General features: G+C 35.7%; 1 protein-coding gene across 2 annotated transcripts in view; it reads right to left on the minus strand.

Moving 5' to 3' along the window:
- Nucleotides 1-24,670, minus strand: part of CHIC1 (cysteine rich hydrophobic domain 1) — a 42,410-nt gene extending 17,740 nt beyond the window's left edge. Inside the window, exons 1-3 of one of the 2 annotated variants that reach the window (XM_061136089.1) lie at nucleotides 24,283-24,670; nucleotides 11,833-11,887; nucleotides 5,999-6,154 (exon numbers count right to left, since the gene is read on the minus strand). In XM_061136089.1, coding sequence (XP_060992072.1) covers nucleotides 5,999-6,154; nucleotides 11,833-11,887; nucleotides 24,283-24,578 — 507 coding nt within the window. In that variant the 5' untranslated portion in view covers nucleotides 24,579-24,670. The remainder of the gene's footprint in view (nucleotides 1-5,998; nucleotides 6,155-11,832; nucleotides 11,888-24,282) is intronic. The other variant, XM_061136088.1, reaches the window with a different exon arrangement.
- Between the last annotated feature and the right edge of the window lie 486 nt (nucleotides 24,671-25,156).

Consider the following 25,156-nt stretch of genomic DNA (forward strand, 5'->3'; position numbering starts at 1 on the left):
TGGGGCTCCAAAATCACTGCAGATGGTGACTGCAGCCACGAAGTTAAAAGACGCTTACTCCTTGGAAGAAAAGTTATGATCAACCTAGACAGCATATTATAAAGTAGAGACATTATTTTGCCGTCTATTCAAGGCTATGGTTTTTCCAGTAGTCATGTATGGATGTGAGAGTTGGACTATAGAGAAAGCTGAGCGCCAAAGAATTGATGCTTTTGAACTGTGGTGTTGGTGAACACTCTTGAGAGTCCCTTGGACTGCAAGGAGATCCAACCAGCCCATCCTAAAGGAAATCAGTCCTGAATATTCATTGGAAGGACTGATGTTGAAGCTGAAACTCCAATACTTTGGCCACCTGATGTGAAGTACTGACTCATTTGAAAAGACCCTGATGCTGGGAAAGATTGAAGGCAGGAGGAGAAGGGGACGACAGAAGATGAGATGGTCAGATGACATCACTGACTCAAAGGGCATGAGTTTGAGTAAACTCTGGGAGTTGGTGATGGACAGGGAGTCCTGGTTGCTGCAGTCTATGGGGTCGTAAAGAGTCAGACATGACTGAGTGACTGAAGTGATACCTAACAAAAGACCATTAAACTACGTGAGGCAAAACACTGATAGAACTGCAAGGAGAAACAGAGGAGTCCCCTATTATAGCTGGCAACTTCAATAGCCCTCTATCAGAAACAGATCAAGTAGGCATAAAGTTGGTAAGGACAGAGGTGAACTGGATATATTTGACATCTACAGACTACTTCATCTAACAACAGCAAGTGATATAGATTATTCTCAAGCTGAGGTGGAACTTATACCAAGACAGACCACATTGTGGGTCATAAAACACATCTTTAGAGATTTCAAAAGAACAGAAATCATACAATATATGCTCTCAGATCACAATAGAAAGATAGTGGAAAATCCACAAACACTTGGAGATTAAACAGCACACTTCTAAGTAACACATGGCTAAGAAGAAATCTCAAGAGAAATTTTAAAATATTTTGAACTAAATATAAGTGAAAATAAAACTTATCAAAATCTGTGGGATGCAGTAAAAGCAGTAGCACTGAATGTATATATTAGGAAAGAAGAAATACCTTGAATCAACCCTATATGCTTGCACCTTAGGGGAAAAAATAGCAAACTAAAGTAAGAAGAAAAGAAACAAAAATTAGAGTAAAAATCAATGAAACTAATAATAGGATTTCAATAGAGAAAAGTCAACAAATAAATAACTGGCTCTTTGAAAAAGGAGTAAAATTAATATGTGTCTAGGCAGGTTAACTACAAAAAAAAGAAAGGAGACAAAAATGTTACAAAGTTTCAGAAACAAAATACAGGTTATCACTCCATGGACATTAGAAGGAAAATATAGGAACATTATTAACATATCTATGCCTATGAGTCTGAGAAGCTAGATGAAAAGGGCTGATTATGTGAAAGACACTGTCTACTAAAGCCCATGTAAGGAGAAATAGAAAATCTTGATAGGCTTATGTCTATTAAAGAAACCGAGTCAATAATTAATAACCTCCCCAAATAGAGAACATCATGCCCAGAGGGGTTCAAACATTTAAGGAAGAAATACCAGTGCTCTACTGTTGCAGCCTGGCAGAGCAGAGACCAGACTTGAGGGTGTGGCAAACTGCACCCTTGTGATTTGTCCTAGTAAGCATGCTGAACAGACATTCTTGGGGTGAGACCTGCTCTCTGCTCCACTTCAGTGCCTACCCCTGCATCCATCTCCATGGAAACAAAACAAGATATTCCTGATCAACAGCAGAGCCTATGCTAATCAAACTCTCCAGTATAGCTATTCCCTAATGAGCTCATGTGACTTCTGCCAATAAAAGTGCAGGCTGAAAGGAACCATTTTGTCTTCCTGACATGGAGAGCAGGAGGGCCCCCTGACTCCCTGCTTGCCAAATTATATGTGTCTATCTTTTCATTACGTGCTCAACCCCGTTTCAGGACTTTCTCACCTGTTGTGCTGGACGTGGCACTCTACAATCTCTTCTATAAAACAGAAGCAGAGAGAATATTTCCTAATTCATTCTACGAGGCCAGTATTACAGAACTAGACAAAGGTATTATATGAAAAGAAAACTGCAGACCCAATATTTCTCATGAACATAGATGCAAAAACCTGTACAAAACATTAGCAAAGAAATACAACAATATACACTACAATAAGTGGGTTTATCTCACATATGCAAATCTCATTCATCATTCAAAGATCAATTAATATGTAAGCCATCCTATCAACAGATTAAAAAAGAAAAATCACATAATCACATCAACAGAGGCAGAAAAAATATTTGACAAAATACAACACTCATTTATGATGAAAATTCTTGGCAAACTAGGAAGAGAGGAACTTCTTCAAGTTGATAAAGAACACCTTACCAAAAAACCTACAGTTAATATCATACTTGATGGTAAGAAACTCAAAGCTTTCCTACTAAGATCAGGAACAAGGCAAGGATATTCCTTCTTACCACTGCTCTTCAATATCATTCTAGAAGCCCTAGGTAATGCAATAAGATAAGAAAAAAGGTATACATATTGAGAAAGAAGAAATAAAAATTATCTTACTTCATAGATGACATGATTGTCTATGTAGAAAACCTGAAAAATCAACAAAACTCCTTGAATTAATATGCAATTATAGAAAGGATGCAGGATACAAGATTAACATACCAAAGTATATTGGTATACATGATGGGTACATATCATTATACATCGTCAAAACCCATGGAATGTACAACATCAAGAGTGAACTCTTACATAAACTATGGACTTCAGTTAGTAATAATAATGTGTCAATACTGGCTCATCAGTTTTAACAATTGTACTTCAATAGAGCAAGATGTTAATAACAGGGAAAATTGGGGGTTGAGTGAGTGCTGAACTCAATATGTCAGCAAATTTGGAAAACTCAGCAGTGGCCACAGGACTGGAAAAGGTCAGTTTTCATTCTAACCCCAAAGAAAGGGAATCCCAAAGAATGCTCAAACTACCGCACAATTGCAATATGACTAGTGTCCTTATAAAAAGAGATTTGGACACAGACATGTATAGAGGGAACCAGGTGAAGGCACATGAAGACCTAGGGAGAAAAACATCCATCTATAAGCCAAGGAGAGAAGATTCAGGAAGGAAAAAAAAAAAAGCATCAGCTTTCCAAAAATCTTGACTTCAGACTTAGAGCCTCTGGAACTGTGAGAAAATGCATTTCTGTTGTTTAAACCACCTAGTCTGTGGTACTTTATTAAGGCAGCCCTGGCAAACTAATACATTATGTTAATGACTCTAAATGCAAATAGATTAAACTCTCAATTAAAAGGGAGAGATCTGCAGCATGGATATAAAAATATGATCCATGAGTCTATAGGAAACTCAGTTTAGATTCAAGACACAAGTAGGTTGAAAGTGAGAGGACAGATAAAGACTTTCCACTGTAAATAGTAACCAAGAAAAAAAAAAAAAAAAGGGCTGGGGTAGATAGTACTGGGCAAAATAGATTTCAACTAAAGGAAAGTTACAAGAGAAAAAGATGCTCAGTATATGTCTTAATATACTCAGGCTACTATGACAAAAGACCATATTCTAGGTGGGTTAAACAATAGCTCTAAAGTATGGGAAGTCTTAGATAAGAGTATCAGCATGGTTGGTTGAGTTCTTATGGGAGCACTCTTCCTAGCTTATGGACAACTTCCTTTTTGCTGTATCCTCACACAGTAGAGAAAGAACAGCTCTCTGATCTTTTCTTATAATAGCATTAATACACCATGAGGACCCCATGTTCATGACTTTATCTAAATCTAATTACCTTCCAAGGGTCAAAATACCAACCACCTCTAAATACCATCAGATTAAAGGGGAGGGCTCCAACATACAACTTTTGAGGGAACAAAATTCCATAACAATATATAGTGATGAAAATAAAATCTTTCAAGAGGAAATGATAATTATAAACATATATACAACTATCAACAGATCTGCAAAATACATGAAGCAAAAACTGACAGAACTGAAGGGAGAAACAGACAATTCTACAATAGTAGCTAGGACTTCAATACCCCACTTTCAATAATGGATAGAACAAGTATGCAGAAGATCAAAAATGAAAGGCAGGACTTGAACAACACTGTGAAACAACTAGATCTAACAGGCATATATAGATCCTTCCACCCCACAACAATACAATTTTCTTCTTGAGTGTACATGGAGTATTCTCCAGGATAGGCTATATGTTATGCCACTAGATAAGCCTCAATAAATTTAAAAAGATTAAAATCATACAAAGTATCTTTTCTAATAACAATGGAATTAAATTGGAAATCATAAGGAAAACAACATTATTGGTTCATGTTGTAAGTCCCTTCCCTCTGAACATTCCTCTCAATTTAGCAAATATTATAGCAGAAACAAAGGTAAATGTTAAAAGTAATTTCAAATTTAAGGATGGTAGTATGCTTCGGCCTGAAAATTGATGTAATATCACTGTGGTAAATATAAGAATGGTTAAGTGAAAACCTTCATTTCATGTATCATGTAGCCATAGAATCTTATCAGAGCCAAGAGAGACTAGGAGCAGCTCAGAGCATTCTGGTTTGTATTTCTTTTCTTTCAACTAATTTGCTAGAAAAATGACCATGATGTATACTGGCAAAAAAAAGTTCACAAGGCAGACTGTTTACATAGTTCTTTCTTGGAAACATTTTATAATCATTCATTTATACAGCAATGACCTTTGACACAGGGCAGATTAATCATATTATTTCCATTTTATTTTGTGGATAAACACAGACATAACTTTCATGAAGCTAGATTCCTCATTAGAAAGGCTAGAGCCACTCTTAAATTGTTGCATTTTATTTTTTATTTCTCCATGTAGACAAAAAAAGCAGTGAGGTACCTTAAATCTCTTCATCATCACAACCACCTTAAAGTAAGTAATACTATCTGGATTTTATAGGTGAAGAAGTTGAGGCTCCAGAAAGGACAGTGTCTTGTACAAAGTTACTAGAACATGCTTGGTGCTTCATTGTCTAGTGTGTTAACAAGTTAGTATGTACAACATTGAGGGTCATTTAGAAGTTTAAGTGAATCATCAATGTTGTACAGGGAAAAGAATTGGAGGTAAATGAATTAATTTTCCTCATTGACTTGAATTAAAAAGTTTAAAGATATCTTCCCAGTGGGGAAAATATCATTCTGAAGATCAAAATAAAATTTTAAAGAAAATGAGATTAAGACAGTAGTCTTAAATCTATGACACAACGAGTAATGTCATGCCAGAATGTTGTTTCAACATGTTCAAAACTAACCAAGTTTTCCCCCACCAATTTTGTAGATTACTTTCACTTCTTCAGATCAAGAAAAAACTCTCCCATACACTTGTGACTTGGAAATAACTTTAAATCATAACTTCAGGTTTTGTAAAAAGAATAAGTACCCAAGTTACATTTACTTAAGTACTCTACTTGCTGCTGCTGCTGCTAAGTCGCTTCAGTCGTGTCTGACTCTGTGCGACCCCATAGACGGCAGCCCACCAGGCTCCGCCGTCCCTGGGATTCTTCAGGCAAGAACACTGGAGTGGGTTGCCATTTCCTTCTCCAATGCATGAAAGTGAAAAGTCAAAGTGAAGTCGCTCAGTCGTGTCTGGCTCCTAGCGACCCCATGGACTGCAGCCTACCAGGTTTCTCTGTCCATGGGATTTTCCAGGTGAGAGTACTGGAGTGGGTTGCCATTGCCTTCTCTGGCAAGTACTCCACTTACTTTGTACTAATTTAAAATAATGACTGGAACCCATATTAAGTAATAAAATGTTGATAAAGGTTGGACAAATGGCTTAATATCACTGGCCCTGAGTTTCTTTATATCTAGAATGAGGACAGCATTGCTAGGAGAATTAAACCCTGTAAAGTACTTGGCACACAGCAAGTGTTCAATAAATGTTAGCTCATTATTATTACACAATAAAATGATTACTCACTCTTTTGTTGAGACAAATAACAGGCCACAGGCTGCAACCCAATGTGCAACAGCAGCAGAGACAACCACAGAGCAACCATTTCACATTGACTGGGAGAGCCTTTTTCAAACATGCATTCACACGGCCAATGCTGGTCTTAAATTCTTCTGGGGCCACCTACAACAAGGGCACAATCTTTAACACTTTGAGGGCAGCTTTCTACTATTTATCTCTAAACCTAAATAAAATGTTTGTCTTATTACAAACACTTTAAGGAATTACACATATTTATTTCCTATCTTTCCCTATAAATAGGTATTACATGCTCTTGGATGACATTAGAAAGCAAAACAATATAATTTCATGTTTACAGAACTTATTCTGATGTTTGAAAACAATCTTCTAAAATTACCAATAATAAAATGACAACAGTAAAATTCGTAGTAAAGGATACCGTAACACAGTTTTCTTACCAGTTATTCTCATTATTAAGGCAATATTATTTATAGTCTCCAGTCACTCTGACTAAAGGTTGAATAAGACTAGAAGCATAATATAACAATAAAACCTAAATACTACTAGAGGAAATAGAATTAAATTTAGACCTCGGCAATATTCCTGGATTACTTTTAAAAAGGCAACTCTCAAATCTTTTCTCCCTGGTAAATTTGCAACATAACAACTTAAACACTTGCCATTGTTTGTAGGCAAAAGGTACATTAACAAAAGAGTGAGAAATGATCACATTAAAAAAACACTCAGTATTAGCATAAAAGGGATTCAAAACTGCTGTAAATTTTTAGAAGCTGAGAGATCCTTAAATATACAAATTTAATATTTTTAATTACTACCTCCATTCCTGGAAGTGGATGCTTATGGTTCTCTGTAAACAACGACAAAGTCAGTTCAAAGGCACGATAATGACAAGCATAATTAGATTTATACCCAAAATTCTGCTTGAAGGTTATACAATTCAAAGGTATACTAAAAATACTCTGCTTTCAGTGAAATCACATTTCTAGATCACAAAAATGATTCCCTTTCATTTAGAAAACTGTCACACTGTAAAATCTATAAGAAAAAATTCCACCATCTGCCTATGCAGGCAAAAATTACGAAATTGTTAGAAAAAATAAGTTGCTGTAAAATAAAAAACCCATTAGCATGTTTGGCATCAAAAATATAGAGCTCCACAACTCTTCTAAGTAAAAACTGTTCTACAGAAATCAAATTATTACATTTTTGTCTTTTAATAGACAAGTCTTAGACTCAGTATTATAATACATATTGATTAATGGACGTTAGAAAGATACACGACCACAGAATTCAGTACCATCATGATTAAAACATTAAGTAATTATATTAGCTTTATTAGAATTGTTCATGCTACCTAATAATGTTACTTGCTTAACCTGTAAATTTTTCTTTTTTCCTAATATGTTAACAAGTTGTGAAATTGTAAGGCTCAAAATTGTATTTACAACAGGAAAATAAATTTATTTCATTCTCCAATATGACCTAAAGACAATCACCAAGTAAAAAGAATTCCAAATAAATAACTAAATTTCTAGAGTAAATATGAAAATAAATTCAGGGAACTATGGCTGACAACTGGAAACAGAAAACACCAACAAGCTAAGCACATTAAGACAATAAATCAAGATCTAGATTCTAGTTTCTTATTAGTTATAAAAAATTCTAGGTAAGTTCATTTAATTTTTGTGAGCTTTAGTCTCCCATCTGTAAAATGAGAAAAATAATTTTTCTATTATATACCTCATGGGGAATGAAAGTTATACCTTAGAAAGAACCTCCTGACTAGAATGCTTTGAAAAAGGAAGTCAGTGAATCATATCTCTAATTAGATTTGGAGAAAAAAAGCAAGACTTTTTTTTTGCATGGAGTACCAACTGAAGGTTTGAATCAGATAACTTAACAGCGTTAAACTCCACAGGTTTCCTACACATTCTATTCTACACAAAAGGATAATCTGCTACATTTTGAATGCAAATTTAATGGTTTTCAATTCTTTAGAGAAAAAAAATGTTCTTTTTTAAAATCTAGGTACTAAGTTGCTATCTTCATTTACCTCTTAAACAGTGATATTCAGCTTCTTTTTTCCTAGTGAACCTGTGAGCAACCAAATGGAAGTTAAAGGAAAATGTATTTATATATTTAGCTCTAATCTGTAATATAACATTATCAATTTTCTTTAAACTGTGTATCTAGAAACACTAATACATTTTTAAAATATGGCAAATTTTGATATACTCATATTAAATCTGTCTATTTACAAATTTAAGTACCTATAATTAGAATTTAAATTTTGTTTAAAAAGTAAAATGTCTATATATAACTTTTATTTAAAATTGTGTAAGCACAGAAGAAAAAAAGTAAAGAATGAGGCTAACAGCCAGAAAAGAATCAATCCAAAAAGTAAAACTTGATTTTTGTTTAAAACACTGTGAATGAAATAAATTGCATGCCAAGGTATGTAAAATTTGTTATAAGATTTATCTTTCATTACATGCTTCTGGAAGTGAATTAATAAAACCATTTCTAAAATGTGACAAGTTTTCTTCTTCCCCACCAATATTTTCCACATTTAATACATAATATTCATAGCTTGTACTCTTTCACTATGGACAAATTAAAACATTCAAGTTTCTAAAAATGACAATTCAAATTTTTTGAAGTCATAACAGAAACATACTGAAAATAAAACTTTTACTAGAATTTCACACAATAAATTAAAATCTGCATTTCGACTTTAAAAGGAAGCCAGAATTGTCTTTGAAAAAAAAATCTGTATTTGAATAACAGTAAAAGTCATAAAACAGAAATAAAGGCATAGGAAATGAGAATTGGTTAACTCCCAATTTTAAACAATGTGAAAGAAATGTTTAGTTAACTGTGTGGAATCAGAGTTAATAACATTTTACTCATTTAGTTCCATATAATTTGAGTATCACTAGTAATGAAGGTTAGATGGAAGCCTTTTACTTTGTAGCTGAATGGCAGGTTGTAAAGAAACATTTAATTCCTCTTGACTTTCTTAGAAAAAAGAAAGTCACATCATGAAAGTCGGGGAAAGGGTCATAATATTTTATAACAGGATGCAAGAGACTTTGCAAACAGAAGAAAATCTAAGCAAAACCCAGCAGGACTGATTTGCCTCCTTCAGTCATGGGGAACACAACCCCATCAATCACTTGTCATACTGGATCACAATAGTAATTTTATGGTTTACAATTCCCAACACTGCACACTAATTTCCTTGTAACACCATTTAACTGTTTCAAGCTGAGGGCTGGAAGCTTTTATTTCTTTTCTGAAATTCTGTGGTTCTTTCATTTTCTGGTCACCAAAATTTGTATGTATACATCTGTTCCATACATCCTATCATGACAGGACTTATCTTTAGTGAAAGATGGAAACAATCTTTGCTTAATTTAATGTAAAAGATTATCTTTTTATTTATATTAAAAGCACTAACACATAAGAAGCACAAAATTAATACTAAGCCATAGAGCTTAACAAAATGGCTTTTGAGATTTTTGGAATTCACCCTGCAATTTTGCTTACTTTAGGCATAAAAGCTATTTAAGAATTCCATTCATGCTAGAATACTGGTTTTATAAAATGCAGATTTAATTTTCTATTTTAGCTATGCATTTATTCATTGTGAAATATATTTACACTGCTGCTCAGTCTGGAATTCAAACTTTTTTTCTTTAGCTTTTTTCTGAAACATGTCAATTATTTTTTCTGCTTCTTCTTCATAGTTATCAGAGATGCATTTTGACAATCCAAAATAACCTTTACACCTGAAATAGTGCCTACTGGAGAAAAATAATCTCATGAAAGAGAAAATAAAGAGAAAACAAAGCCACCACATGACTTTTCAAAATCAGACTTTCAGAATTCCTTTAGTGTTTTCCATCATCAAACACTAAACTAGGATCACTGTATCATTTATGCCTCATTCAACATATGAGAAATTTTGTGCATTTAAATAATGTACACTAGAATAAATATCCAGTCATTATGTGTTATAAAAATGGTCACCTGAAAAAAAAATGGTCACTTGAGAAGAATGGATGTCTTTAAGAACAGCTCATATCCAGCTTAATATTCTTGCTGCTGCTGCTTAGTTGTCTGACTCTGTGCGACCCTATGGACTTCAGCTTGCCAGGCTCCTCTGTCCATGGGATTTGCTAGGCAAGAGTACTAGAGTGGGTTGCCATGCCCTCCTCCAGGGGATCTTCCAGACCCAGGGATGGAATCCAGGTCTCCCACATTGCAGGCAGATTCTTTATTGATGAGCCACCAGGGAAGTCCAATATTCCTACTTCCCTAGTTTAAAGAACTGTACTATTCTTTGTGCTGGTGGAATTTCAGTTTTTAAAAGACTTGGAAAGATGAAGAAATATTCTGAAGATTCCTTGAGCACATAAAACTGGCCAATTTCAAAGATGGAAAGATGGATAAGTCTTATACCTGGAAACTCTACTCTCTGACTTTTTCGATTATTCAGTTTTTAGAATTACTTGGAATTGTAATTCAAACTCTTTCTAACTAAACCAATAGTAAAACTGGATGCAACTGCCCAGACAATATATTTGACAGCAATAAGGGAAATATAAAGAACAAGTTTTCCATTGGAGATATCTTTATTCACATTGTCTTTAATTTTAATATTGAATTTGCCATCCTTCTACAAACAAATTATTATTCAAGAGATTTTTTCCCCGTAGCTATTTTTCTTTGGAAAAAAAATTTATCTAAAACAAATCTAAATCTGAACTGCTGCTTAAATTGGTGAATTATTCTATATGATCAGGACAGGAAGGTAGAACATACTAGAAAATGAGGCCAAAATCTCAAACCAAAGGGCTCTTTGTAACCTAAAAAGATAAATGGCCACATATTTTCTAATGTTCACTTAGCCAGGGACTATCACTACTTGTTTATTACTGTATGGAATGATTTGATATTATACATCAGGAGAGAGAACAAATTATTGGTGGGTCTGAGAACAAACAATTACTCAGAAGAACAAGGTTAAAGTAGCAAAAGCAATTAAAATGGAAAGATGGTGAGTAGAGAAAACTGGAAAAACAATCAGGGTGAAACTAGGATATACTCATGAAGAATTGTCAGTAACAATCACAAACTTACACTGTGAAACTAATAAGTACCTGACAATACACTAGGCATTTTATATATTCTCTTTTGTATAAGAGCCTTTTCCTTTGGGCTTAGAAGTTAGCATTACTGTTGTAAGAGGATTTTCCAAACACTTTTGAATCCTAGAAGGTCTCTGAAGATTGAACCTCAATGCTAGAAGATACTACTGAGTGTACAGGAACCAGGAAACAAAAAGGTAGTAACAATTTATTGCAGTGAGTCTAATTATAGAAACTCAAACTGTCTAAAAGGCAGAAAATTTTGATTTTTTTAAATGTACTGGTATAACAAATCATATCTCAGGATACTTTAAAATTCACAGAGTGATACAAAGTTGAACAATAATTTTGTTAACTCTAAAATCATTGGAAATTACTGACCTAAATTAAAACAATTATAGCTACCAGTGCTGAGAAAAAAAGGCAAAACTGGAAAAACTGAATAGATAAGTAAATGATAGCTGGCATTATTGGACAATGAATAAAATAACTGGTCATAGGCTAGTCACGGAGACAGTTTTCAGTCACTAATGATACAGCCTAAAATTATCCTGGCCTCTTACTATTAGACTTCATTACAGTGCATCAAATCACCTGTCATAACACTAATTCAGCCAAAAACCAATGCTTTTAGAATTGAAAAGTTCAATGCAAACTCTCACTTACCTTCCCTGTTAGAACTGAGGGAAATTCAGTATCAAACTTGTTGCTCAAGCCAAACCTTAAAAACAAAGAACAAAATACATTCTACCCAACGTATTTAACTCTTTTCCTTAAAAAAGTTACAAAGCCATGCATTTTTCCTTTGATTTTGTGAACTAAAAGCATGCCTAAAAATAATTTGATGTTTATAGAAAATAAGTGTTTGGCTATTAATCCAAATTAAAAGTAAAAGGAACTTAAGGAGCCAAAGTTAAAGTAGGATTCCAATGAGAGCCATGATCTGAGATTAAAAAATAATACAGAAACACTGATATAGAACTGGAAATATTATAATTTTTGATTGAAATATTTCTGTTAAAACCCATTTTAGTTGATAACTGTTAGAACTGATGGGTTGTATGTGGGAGTGGATTGTACCATTTTTTTTCTACTTCTGTGGATATATAAAAAATTTTCCTAATAAAAATTAATGTAACTTTTGGAACTGTAGAGCTATTCAGATACTCAAAGGTTGATCATTATGAATGGCTTTTATGTACACGCAACCAATTTTAAGAAAACAGATACCAGCCTCAAGAGCTCTGACTTTCTTCAAGTACACTCACTGAAATCTGTACTATGTCAAGATGATTTTTATAAGCCTTCCTTCACCTCCTTGTTGATTTCAGTAGGAACAACAAAAGTCATTTCCTGCATGTTAGATGATATATCAGAGTGACTACAATTTATGTTAGTGTAAGCAAAAGGAAAAAAACATCCAACAGTTAATAAGAACTCATTGTGAGGTAGACAATAATAGTAACAGTTACCAGTAACTATCTATTTACCATGAGTTAGACACTGTTATAGGTAAATATATTACCTCTAAACTTTACAACCCTGCAACAAGGGTATTGTTATCTCTGTTTTACAGAGAAGGAATCTGACAGAAAATTTTTATTTCAAAAATTAATTAAATGATTTGCCCAAAGTCATTATAGTAAGAGATTGTGTTTATCTATTTTTTTGTATTCTCTTGTGCTTAGTCGCTCAGTCGTGTCCAACTCTTTGAGACCCTGTGAACTGTAGCCCACCAGGCTCCTCTGTTCATGGGGATTCTCCAGGCAAGAATACTGGAGTGGGTTGCCATGCCCTCCTCCAGGGTATCTTCCCAACCTAGGTATGGAACCCAGGTCTTCCACATTGCAGGCAGATTCTTGACCCTCTGAGCCACCAGGGAAGCAAGAACAACCAAAATTCAAATGCTAATCCTTAAGTTCTTTCTGTCCTATACTAAGCTCCTGGAGAACAAAAACTATGACTTATTTACTTTGCTATCTTCCTTTATGCTTAGCAGCACAATGGAATCTAAGTGATTAATAAAAGTTTGTTGAACAATGAGCTACTCTGTGTACTGTTTGATTCTACTGATGTATGGCATTTTGGTCTTAGGGTCACTTTATAGACATCTTAAGAATCCAATGTCCTATTAAAACTCTGTGAGAATATCATAGTCTCCTTGTATTATTTATGCTAATAGCTCCTTTACAAGGACCCAAGCTAGTTTTAAACACAAAGACTCTATACTCAGTAGCTAGCAGCAAGGTACACATCCATGCATAAATAAATTTTACTTTATATGTTTAAAATGCATTTTAAAACAAAAAATTCTAGTTTTGAAAAGAGTTGAGAAAATTAATTAGCAATTGCAAAAAGACCATAAAACTTCATTAAAAATGTCATTACTTCTCTAGGTGTCAGTACATGTAATGAAACCATAATATTTTCATAATAACATCCCCATAATAACATTTTCTTTAAGTCTTTACGTGGAGGAGTACAGCCAAACTTAAAAATAAAATGGTACTCTTGTACATGAATTTTTATGGCAAATTTCATGTGCTGTTTGAGAAATTAATATTCTAGTATTATTTACATATTTGCAATTGTGTACTAAGTGATCAGTAAACAGCAAATATTTAACAGAGCAAGAAATATTTCATTTAAATAATATTTAGATAAACAGTGGCTTTATCACTAGTAAGAAAGATGTAATTCAATTCATTATTCCACAGAGTTCTTATTGCATAACAAAGAAACAGATATAGTTTTCATGAAAATAAACATGATACATTTGAAAGTAGAGTTCTATTTCTATTCCTATATCTTGTCTTTTATTTTTTAAATCCAATTTCATTTATCTATTTATTTATGACCATGCCACCTGGATCTTAGTTTGACAGGGGATCAAACCCATAACCCCTGCAATGGAAGTGTGGAGTCCTTTTCCCTCTTGTCTTTTAGATGCAATGTTTATAATTTGTTCCTACCCTTATTAGAGATTGCTGCCATTATAGATTTTTCCCAGTTGCTATTCTTTTATCACATATCAAATACATAGAGGATATAGACATGTGTTCCTCAAAATGTATGGAATATTTCTATTATTAAAAAAAAATTAGCTTTGCTATTCTCTCTTTGCATTTATCATCAGACAAACTTTTTGCCTCTGTTTCCATTTCCTTAATATCCCATCCTTTCTTAATCTTTTGAAGTTTGTCTTTTGATATTGTTATTTTACTGAAAATAATTCCTTATTTGGCAAATTTATTTAGAAAGACAAGTTCATCTTATTTATTGCTAAATTCAATACCCTCTTTTCAGAACTTTCCCTCTGACTTTGCAGTCTGTGATGCTGTTTACCACTCCCTTCTCAACACTCTCCCATTTGTTCACTCTCTCCTAACACTTATCTTTTCCCAAAATTTAGCTTTTAGTCATCTGCTTCTCTTTCTAAAGGAAATATAACAGTTCATCTATTTTAATAGCTTTGAAAATCACTTCTATTCTGATGACCATCAAGTCTATATCTCTAATTCTATATTTCCCAACATGCTCTGGACCCTCACATCTAATTGCATACTAAAAATTTCCATTCGGAAATAATGCCTTTTGCAACAAGATAGATGAACTTAAAGATTATTTATTAAGTGAAACAAGTCAGAAAGAGAAAGACAAATACCATATGATACCACTTATATGTGGAATCTAAAATATGACACAAATGAACTTATTTATGAAGCAGACACACAGACATAGAGAACAGACTTATGGTTGCCAAGGGGGAGGGGAGTGAGGGACAGATGGAGTAGGAGTTTGGGGTTAGCAGACATAAACTAACATATATAGAATGGATTAACAAGATCTTAATATATAGCACAGGGGACTATATTCAATATCCTGTGATAAACCACAGTGGAAAAGAATATGAAAAAGAATACATACATATGTAAATGAATCACTGTACTGTACAGCAGAAATTAACACAACATTGTAGATAACTATACTTCAATACAATAAATTAAAACAACAACAAAAATAAAAATTTCCATTTGGATATCTTTATACCTCATGTGAACACATCTAAAATTAAATGTTACCTTTTATTTGAAACTGGCTCCTTCCTTTCAAATTCTTCATCTCTTTCAATGGTGCATTGACTCTCTTTAACCTAGATCCTGGTATCATTTTTGTACCTTTTATCTCCTACTTTTTGCACCTTGCTTATATCCAAGTGGTCCCAAATACTGTTATTTGTTCCTTTGAAATCATTCTCATAACATTTACTTTCTTTCCACTGCCACTGTCACTTTGGCTCTTTTCTTTGCTTATGAGGTTTCTCTTGCTTCCTCCATTCAGTTCAGTTCAGTCTCTCAGTCGTGTCCAACTCTTTGCGACCATGGACTATAGCCTGCCAGGCTTCCCCGTCCATCACCAACTTCCAGAGCATACTCAAACTCATGTCCTTTGCATCAGTGATGCCATCCAACCATCTCATCCTCTGTCATCCTCTTCTCCGTCCACCTTCAATCTTTCCCAGCATCAGGGTCTTTTCAAATGAGTCAGTTCTTTGCATCAGGTGGCCAAAGTATTGGAGTTTCAGCTTCAGCATCCTCTTCCTGGTTTTGCTTCCTCTCCCTGGTTTAAATCCAGTGCAGTCTTTAAAGCTCAAGCCAAGTTCCAACCCCTGCTACAAGTCTTCATGGATTTCTCTTTCTCTGAACACTGATAGCCAATTTTAATCTGTACTATACAGTTCAAAAGTATTAAAGATATTTTCCTTTATTCTTTGCTGATCCACATGAGTTTCTTAAAGGCAAATTTCCTGTTAACTTTGTAAAGCAAGATCTATACTTTGCTTTCTCTGTATTCTTCACACTGTTTAGCTCAGTGCTCAGGTTCTCAAAAAATTCTTGCTAAATTCACATTACAAATTTTCTTCTCTAATATAAAAAGAGATTGTCTTTTCTAAAACATAAAAAGTATGTTAGAAATGGTAAAGCAGGGAATTTCCAGGCAGTCCAGCAGTTAGGACTTCATGCTTTCACTGAGGAGGGCCCAAGTTTAATCCTTGGTTGGGGAACTAAGACCCCACAAGCTGTGCAGCATGGTCAAAAAAATTTAAAAAACAGAAATGGTAAGGGAAGGTACGGAAGTCATTTCACTTCTTAAAATACTCAATTATGGCCTACATTTATCTACTTTAAAAGGTATAAAGGTAGGCAAACTAGGCCCAATATATTCTCATAATTTTGGCTAAAAGGCAGTAGCAATTGTGTTCTTGCCTACCAGCAATTTTTTCCCTTAACTTTTACATTAGATATTAAGCACCTAAAATGAGTACTTAAATAATCCTTGGCACAACATTTTACTTAGTAGTTACCAGGAAAATGTTGAAATGGCTACTGCTAAATGATGAACATCTCAGCTCTGTTTCATAAGCAAACCATTAAGTTAATAAGATCTGTGAGTTCAGAGGTTAGACAAGCTCATCTACCCATTAGTGAGTGATCAGTGAGAGACATGAGTAAAGATGTGGAGTTTGTCAGCATTAGACAGAAGCATTTGAGAACTGCTCTCATTTTCACTCTATCAGGTTCATTAAATAAAGAGCCTATTATGTGTTTGAAGCTGACCCAGCTGGTGGTTCTTAACGACTGTATTTTATTTGTCAAGTGTCTGCAATGTCCCAAATTTTAATTTCTTGGACAATTCTTTGCAGTAAAAGAAACTGAGGCAAAGAAAGATGGGTCTTCAAGTTGCTCTTCCACTTTTCTTCCTCTTTACACCTCTCACTGTCTTTAATTCTTTTGAAAATGGCTGTATATCAGCCTCTGAAAATCCTGCACAAATTTAAGTTTATATGTTTATGTTGTTTAAGAAAACAGATAAAATGCATTAAAAGTCTGCCAAAAAAACACATTTCCCTAGAAAACTTTGCACTTGTAGTAACACTGTTTCTGAAGCATGTGCATTGAATTCTACATGTGCATTGAACTCCACATGTGCATTGAATTTACTACACCAAGAAAAAAGAAAGTCTATAACATACAATTAAATGATATTTTGAAAAATTAAATTTCTTTAATCGTCCATATGGAAATATGTCTTGCTGCTCTGTAAAATGACTAATTACTATAGCTTCAGTATTCTCAAAGCCTAAAATCTTATAAAATTTAGCTTATACAAATACAAATTAACAATGCTTCACTGTCATTTCTCAAAGACAGCTGTTTACAGAAAAGGCAACAATTGCAGTGCTATTTAACTTTTTGCAGAAATGCACTGTTTGACAAATTTGGCTATCTTTTTTCAATTCTATATGTAATAACTTCAGCTTTTTTAGATTAATTTTAATGAGAATTTTATATATCTGAGCATTGGTAAACTCTCATCTCTACTACTATATACCTCTACTATTGAGGGTAAATAATTATATATTTTAATAAAAATAAGAAAAAAATGTCATGAGATAAAATTTTTCTTGTATTTCAATACACTGGATCCAAATATTTACCCTAAAAATATCAAAAAGAAAAATGATAGATATTAGGCTACATCACTCAGATATATAGTATTTTTGAAACAACACTTACAAGAGACATTTCATTATTTCTGTTTTCTAAAACCTTAAATCTGTGGGAGCTAATTTAGCCATGTATGTATTTTTATTTGGAAAAAGATCATTAAATATCCATTTATGATCATCATCATCTCAGATTTGGAATTACAATTATTGTGGTAAGGTCATTTGACTTCTCAAAAATTATAATTCATTGATAAGTTATTAAATAACTCTTGTTAAATATATTTAATATTAATTAGAGACTAGAGATCTCTTCAAGAAAATTAGAGATACCAAGTGAACATTTCATGCAAAGATGGGCACAACAAAGGTCAGAAATGTATGGACCTAAAAGCAGCAGAAGATATTAAGAAGATGTGGCAAGAATACACAGAAGAACTATACAAAAAAGATCGTAAAGACCCAGATAACCACAATGGTGTGATCACTCACCTAGAACCAGACAGCCTGGAGTGAGTGGTCAAGTGGGCCTTAGGAAGCATCACTACAAACAAAGCTAGTGGAGATGATGGAATTCCAGCTGAGCTATTTCAAATCCTAAAAAGATGACACTATGAAAGTGCTGCACTCAATATGCCAGCAAATTTGGAAAACTCAGCAGTGGCCACAGGACTGGAAAAGGTCAGTTTTCATTCCAATCCCAAAGAAAGGCAATGCCAAAGAATGTTCAAACTACCGCACAATTGCACTCATCATACACCCTAGCAAAGTAATGGTCAAAATTCTCCAAGTTAGACTTCAACAGTACATGAACTGAGAACTTCCAGATATTCAAGCTGGATTTAGAAAAGGCAGAGGAACCAGAGATCAAATTGTCAACATCTGTTGGATCATAGAAAAACCAAGAGAATTCCAGGAAAACAACTACCTCTGCTTCATTGACTATGCTAAAGCCTTTGACTACGTGGGTCACAACAAACTGTAGAAAATTCTTAAAGAGATGGGACTACCAGACCACCTTACCTGTCTCCTGAGAAATCTGTATCATGTCAAGAAGCAACAGTTAGAAACGGACATGGAAAAATGGACTAGTTACAAATTGGGAAAGGAATATGTCAAGGCTGTATATTGTTACCCTGCTTATTTAACTTAAATGCAGAGTACATCATGTGAAATGCCAGGCTGGATGAAGCACAAGCTGGAATAAAGATTGCTGGAAGAAATATCTATAACCTCAGAAATGCAGATGACACCATCCTTGTGGCAGAAAGTGAAGAGGAACTAAAGAGCCTCTTGATGAAAATGAAAGAGGAGAGTGAAAAAGCTGACTTAAAACTCAACATTCAGAAAACTAAGATCATGGAATCTGGTCCCATCACTTCATGGCAAATAGATGGGGAAACAATGGAAACAGTGAGAAACTTTATTTTGGGGGGCTCCAAAATCACTGCAGACAGTGACTGCAGCCATGAAATTAAAAGATGCTTGCTCCTTGGAAGAAAAGCTATGACCAACCTAGACAGCATATTAAAATGCAGAGACATTACTTTGCTGACAAAGGTCCATGTAGTCAAAGCTATAGTTTTTCCAGTAGTCATGTATGTATGTGAGAGTTGAACCATAAAGAAAACTAAGTGCCAAAGAATTGATGCATTTGAGATGTGGTGTTGGAGAAGACTCTTGAGAGTCTCTTGGACTACAAGGAGATCAAATCAGTCAATCCTAAAGGGAATCAGTCCTGGATATTCATCAGAAGGACTGATGCTGAAGCTGAAGCTCCAATACTATGGCCACCTGATGTGAACAACTGACTCATTGGAAAAGCCCCTGATGCTGGGAAACATTGAGGGCAGGAGGAGAAAGGGCCAACAGAGGATGAGATGGTTGGATGGCATCACCAACTCTATGGACATGAGTTTGAGCAAGCTCCAGGAGTTGGTGGACAGGGAGGCCTGGTGTGCTGCAGTCCATGGAGTTACAAAGAGTTGGACACAACTGAGTGGCTCAACTGACTGACTGATCTTATTAAAATAATAAAACCAATGTGTAAAGGTGAGATAAGTAGACAGGGTATTTGGACACAGATGGTCTTGCTCAACAAAGCTTTCAGAGGTAAGGCCATGCCATACCCTTACCCTGAACTCCCCAATCTAGTAGTATTTTTGTATCGATGCTCAGAAACATAACTACTCTCCAGAGGATGAGTCTACTAACTAACAGAGGATGAGTCTACTAACTATTGTAGGCCCCTTGCTGAGGGCCTACAATACAGCACACACTATGGTGAGCATATTGAGTTTTACTAAAAGAACTAATATTTATTCAACTTACTTTTACTGTCTACTTCAGGGCAGGCACTGTGGTAGGCACTAAAAATTCAGAGGGAACCAGTGATTATCCTGCCATTTCAGCTTCCCATTTAGCAGGGGCAGAGAAGACTTACAGGAAGTGGTGACCACATGTGGGGTAAGAATGGTGGGTGGTGGAATTCTAGATGAAGGCCCCAGCTTGAGCAGAGGCAGAGAGATAAGAAATAGCATGCTATGAATAAGAAAATACAGCAGTAAAGGGAAATGTCAGGATATTAGGCTGATGGATAGGCAGGGTCCAGTCATATATTCCATGTTTTAGAGCTTAGACTTGATCCTACAGATGAAGAGAAAACCACAGGAGTCTTAAACAGGAAAGTGGTGTCCATTTAGCAGCAGACTGAGGGATGGATGTGGAGGTGATAAGGTGAAGACAAGATGATAAGTACAGTGGTGAAAGGGGCTTGAATCAGGGAAGTAAGTGGTGGTAAGGAGGAAAAGAAGAAAATTTTAAGCTATATATTGTTTATACCCACTGATTTCTTAGATATGAGAAGACTGAATGGGGAAGATGAACCACTCACCAGATTTAACTGATTTGGAGAACTCAGAAATAGAAGGAATTTTTTGAGGGGTTGGGATGGGGGTGTGAGGATATGTGGCAGGAGAGGGGAGGATGAGTTCTGTTTTGAATACATTGAATTTAAGATGTCAGTGAGTCATTAGGTGAGGAAGCCCATATAAGAGTCTTAGCAGAGTCTGGTATAGCAATACATATTTGGGAGACAATAGATAACTGAAACCACGGGAACCAAGATGAGACCACCTATCTAGATAGAGTAGGGAATGAGAATAGTGGGATGAAAACAAAACCCTGGAGATCACTGGTATTCAAGGAGCAAAGCAGGAAGAAAAGCCGATGAATGAGACAGTTCAGAAACAACCAGAAAAATATAAGGAGACCAGGGAGAGTAAAGTAGCCAAGAAATTCCAAATTTGTTTGGCTGGTAAATGTTTTATTTTGTTTTTTAACAGAATTTGAAACCCTTTAGGCAAAACACATACCTTCCAGTTCTACTAAGGCCCATCATTACTCAAGCTGCACCATTTTCTGTGACCTGTCTTGCCTCTGAAGGCCTGTGTATTTGTGACCCCTGTAGTAAAAGCCTCTGAGAAAGAGAGTCATTATAAGTCTCATATGCAGTACAGAGGACCAGAAAGATAGAAAATGGAAGATGCCCATTAATTTAGCAACAGGAAGGTCATGATGATCTTAATGATGCCAGTTTGTCTGAGGTCATGGTGACAAAATCCAGGTAACAGAAGGGTGAAGAGGAAATAGATATGGTGAATGTAGCTACTCTCAAGAAATCTGGAGAAAGAAAAGACATTAGACAGTAGCTAATGGGGAACATAGGTCTAAGAAGGCTATTTTATTTTTAAAGAATTAGAGAGATTCTGAATACAGTTATAGGCTGAGCTAACAGAGGCCAAGTGAGGTAGTAGTATAGAGCGGGGGGCTGCCTGGGAGGAGGTTGAAAAAGAAGGTTTTGGAAGGTATCAGTGGAGGGGTGAGCTCTGAACAAGTGGAGGGACTCCTTGACCTCTGAGAGTGGAGAAGGAGAGCACAAAATTCAAACCTAATTAAGATCCGATGCAGGTTTTTCAGCAGGAAAGTGACATTTTAAACTGTGTTTTAAGAAAATTAATTTGGCATAAGCATCCAGATGGATTGGAGTGGGAAGAGGCAGCAGACTGTGGCTGCAATTCAAGAAGATGGTGACCCCAACTAGCAAAGTGCCAGTAGAAATGGAGAAAAGTGAATAATCTAATAGACCTTTTAAAAGGCATGAAGACATAATTCTGGAACAGACTGGCAATGGACAATTCAAGGAGAAGGAAGAGTTAAAAATGACTCAAGGACTTGAAGTATTACCCGGGAAGATTGGAATGGTAATATCAGAGTCAGTAATGGGGCAACTGGAATGCACAGCCAATGTCAGGAGAGAAAATATTAGGTTTAAGATATACTGAATTTGAGGTGATGGTTCTCAAATTTTAAACTTTGAAAAGAAACAACATCCTCTAAAGAACAAGCGACTACACAAAGAATGAAAAAAATAAGGGTGGGAGAGAATAAGAAATATTTCATTCAGGTAGGGCAACTAATACTATGTCAGAAAAAAATTAAACAAAGGCTGATATATTAGACAGTTTGAAATTAAATTAACTATTTCTTAAGGACTTGACTTTATCTGTTGTAAGGAAGATTTTACTATCATAGAAAGATCAGTTTCTCAGATCCAGTAAAACTTTCTCCTAAACATTCAACCCTTTTTTTTTCCTCCAAATCTCAGACATTTAACATCAAATGTTCTTTCTAGGTCACAGACCATGTACAACTAAATACTTTTCCAAACTATGTACATTGGTTAGCAATTCAAGTACTGGTTTGCTGCTTTTCAGGTTTTGCCTTCAATTAATGCCAACAGTTACTAAGAGCACCACTATTTCATGCTCTTTATTCCATAATTTTTAAGCTAGGAGGGACATTACACTTATCAAAAGGGCCTGAGCATGGCAAGTGTCAGTGCTTTGCTTTTAATTGAAAATAGATTTATAAGTACTTCAGCATGGTTGTATGAAGAGTAAAATGAAACCACAAATAAGTTTCAGAGAACTTAAATTCTGTTTTCTTGCTTGTTCTTTGTTTTCTGAATTTTAGAAAATAATGAGGGGAAGGAGTGTTGGAATATAAAATTATGGACTAGAATAAAAAGTCTTTTTCTGTTTAGTCATGTGAAATAATCTGCATGAAAGTAAACTTTGATGCCAGAATCATAATCGATTTGAGTAATAAATTGTCTCCATAGTGATGAAAGGAATCTAAGTAAAACTGTGCAGTAAGCTGGCATCTGAACATTTTAGGTTATCTGCAAAATTCTTGAACCAAGAAAAATTGTGTTAAAATTGCCTAACCAAATGGCAGATCTAAAAATCTCCTCACATTCTTCCACAATTTCAAAATCTTTCTTAATACTTTTCATGCAAAGATCACAAAAGTATATCACAATCAAAATACTCAACATGTTAAAATTAAAAGCTAACATGATGGGGGGAGGTGGTGCATATTACATTATTTCAGATAATATGAACTCAACTGAAAGTCAAAGTGGTAGGTGAGCCATTATCAAAATTATAGGCAGCATGACTTAATAGGAAAAATAGTCCTGTTTTTTAAATGCAGTAAATGACAGCATATTTAAGATGATGAACATGATATAATACTCAAAACTTCCAAGTATTTACAGTCCATTTCATTACATAAAAATGAGAAAGCACTCTTCAAAGCCCAGAAAACCACTGCATTTAAAGGGCCCTCTCCCCTTTTAGTTTCTCAAATATGATTCAAGATTTCAATTTTTAAAAACTCTGCATAAGTTTTCAAAAAATCATTCTCAGCTCCTAGGGGATTGATGTCCATACATATTTAATGTTTGCATATTTACTATTTGCACATACAAAATCTCCTGAAGGTATATTAAATTATCTCAGAGGTAAAAGACTTTAGAAACCATCTAACTCCAAACCCCTCATTTTATGGATGGAGATATTAAGGCCCAGAAATAGGAAGTAACCTGACCAAGGTCACAGGGCGAGTAAGAAGTAAAGCTGGGACTAACATACAAGAGCCCTCACTCTCAATCTATTGCTCTTTCAACGTTTCATAGCTGCCTCTCAACCTGAACATCTAATTGTGTGATATGTCAGAGTGATCAACACACAGAAAGGATTACTGTATTCCTTTACATAAGGATTAAGCAAAAGAATGGATGCAAATGTAAGTGAGTGGATAGGCTATAACGTTATTCACAAAATATATCCTGTTTCTGTTTTGAAGAGTCCAAGCCTCGGTCTCGTCACTTGTTACAGCAGTCACCGGGTTCCACTAGACACCAATCTTAACAGCAAAGAATCCGCTGGTACATCCTGCAGTTTAGACTATTCTCGCCAGCATACACAGAAGCAAGAAGACTCACCTCTACTCCAATCCCTTTGGCTCCGAGCCCCGGACTTCCCTGTCCTATACTCACTCTTTACCTGGTGTTGGTCCATCGCATTTGCATTCTCCTCACTTCCTTTACACCTAACTCCCTCAATTTCTCCCTTTAGACCAGATGTCCTTTTGTAACTGTATGCCTCAGTCAGCCCTCCCCCACACCACACGCCCCTCGATCGCTTCATTCCTCTGTCGCCAAATCTCAGCCTTTTCAAACCCCATAGCTCCCTCTCGCTTACACAGTGATGTGGCCGGCGCCCCGCACCAATACAGGGTCGGGGGCATATCTCCGAAGATGCTCTTCGCTCACTACCCGAGGCGGGGGCGGCGTTTCCTCCACCTGCTCCTCTTCTTCCTCCTCCTCCTCTTCGTTTTCTTCTTCCTCCTCCTCCTCATCTTCCTCGTCATCGTCAGGCCCTGATCCCGACGACGACGACGACGGCGACGACGACGACGTTGCCGCTTCTTCTTCCTCCTCCTCCTCCAGTTCCGAGATGGTGTCGAACTCCGCCATGTTGGGCAGCAAGATGCTCATCACGTGACCTCTCTATCGCCGCCACCCTCACGGAGAAGAGTGTGAACCTGCTGAGGTGCAGAAAGAGGAGGGGGAACTTAATGCAGAGAAACAGGAGGGGTGTAGGGACTGGATTTAAGGAGATGCGCCTGCGTGGTGGGGTGGACGTGGCGGGGCGTGGGGGGGGGGGGTGCGGGGAGGCGGGGGCATAAGGGAGAGAGGAGAAAAATCAGTGTACGCTTGCGCGGCTCCAAGGGAAAAGGGGCGTTAGAGGTGAACTCCAGGGAATTATCGAGGTCCGGTATGCGGGTGCTGCTCTTAATACTGCTGGTTGGGCTTCTGCTGCTTGTCTCCCAGGGATGTATCTTCTGGTTTTACTTCCTACTAATTAATAATGGTATTATTACCCGCTTTGCCTCCAGTGCAGAGAAAGGATATTCTATAAAAGAGAGGTTAGAACTTTGCCCCATATATCTGAAAATATTCACCAATCCCTTACGCTTGTTCAGCATTACAGTTTAAAAGACTTTTGCTGCAGAACTTTGCCACACCCTGGGAGGCATTTTTATTAACATTTTACTGAAGGGGAAACTTTCTAT

Source organism: Dama dama, chromosome X (genome assembly GCF_033118175.1).
Source record: "Dama dama isolate Ldn47 chromosome X, ASM3311817v1, whole genome shotgun sequence".
Lineage (NCBI taxonomy): Eukaryota > Metazoa > Chordata > Mammalia > Artiodactyla > Cervidae > Dama > Dama dama.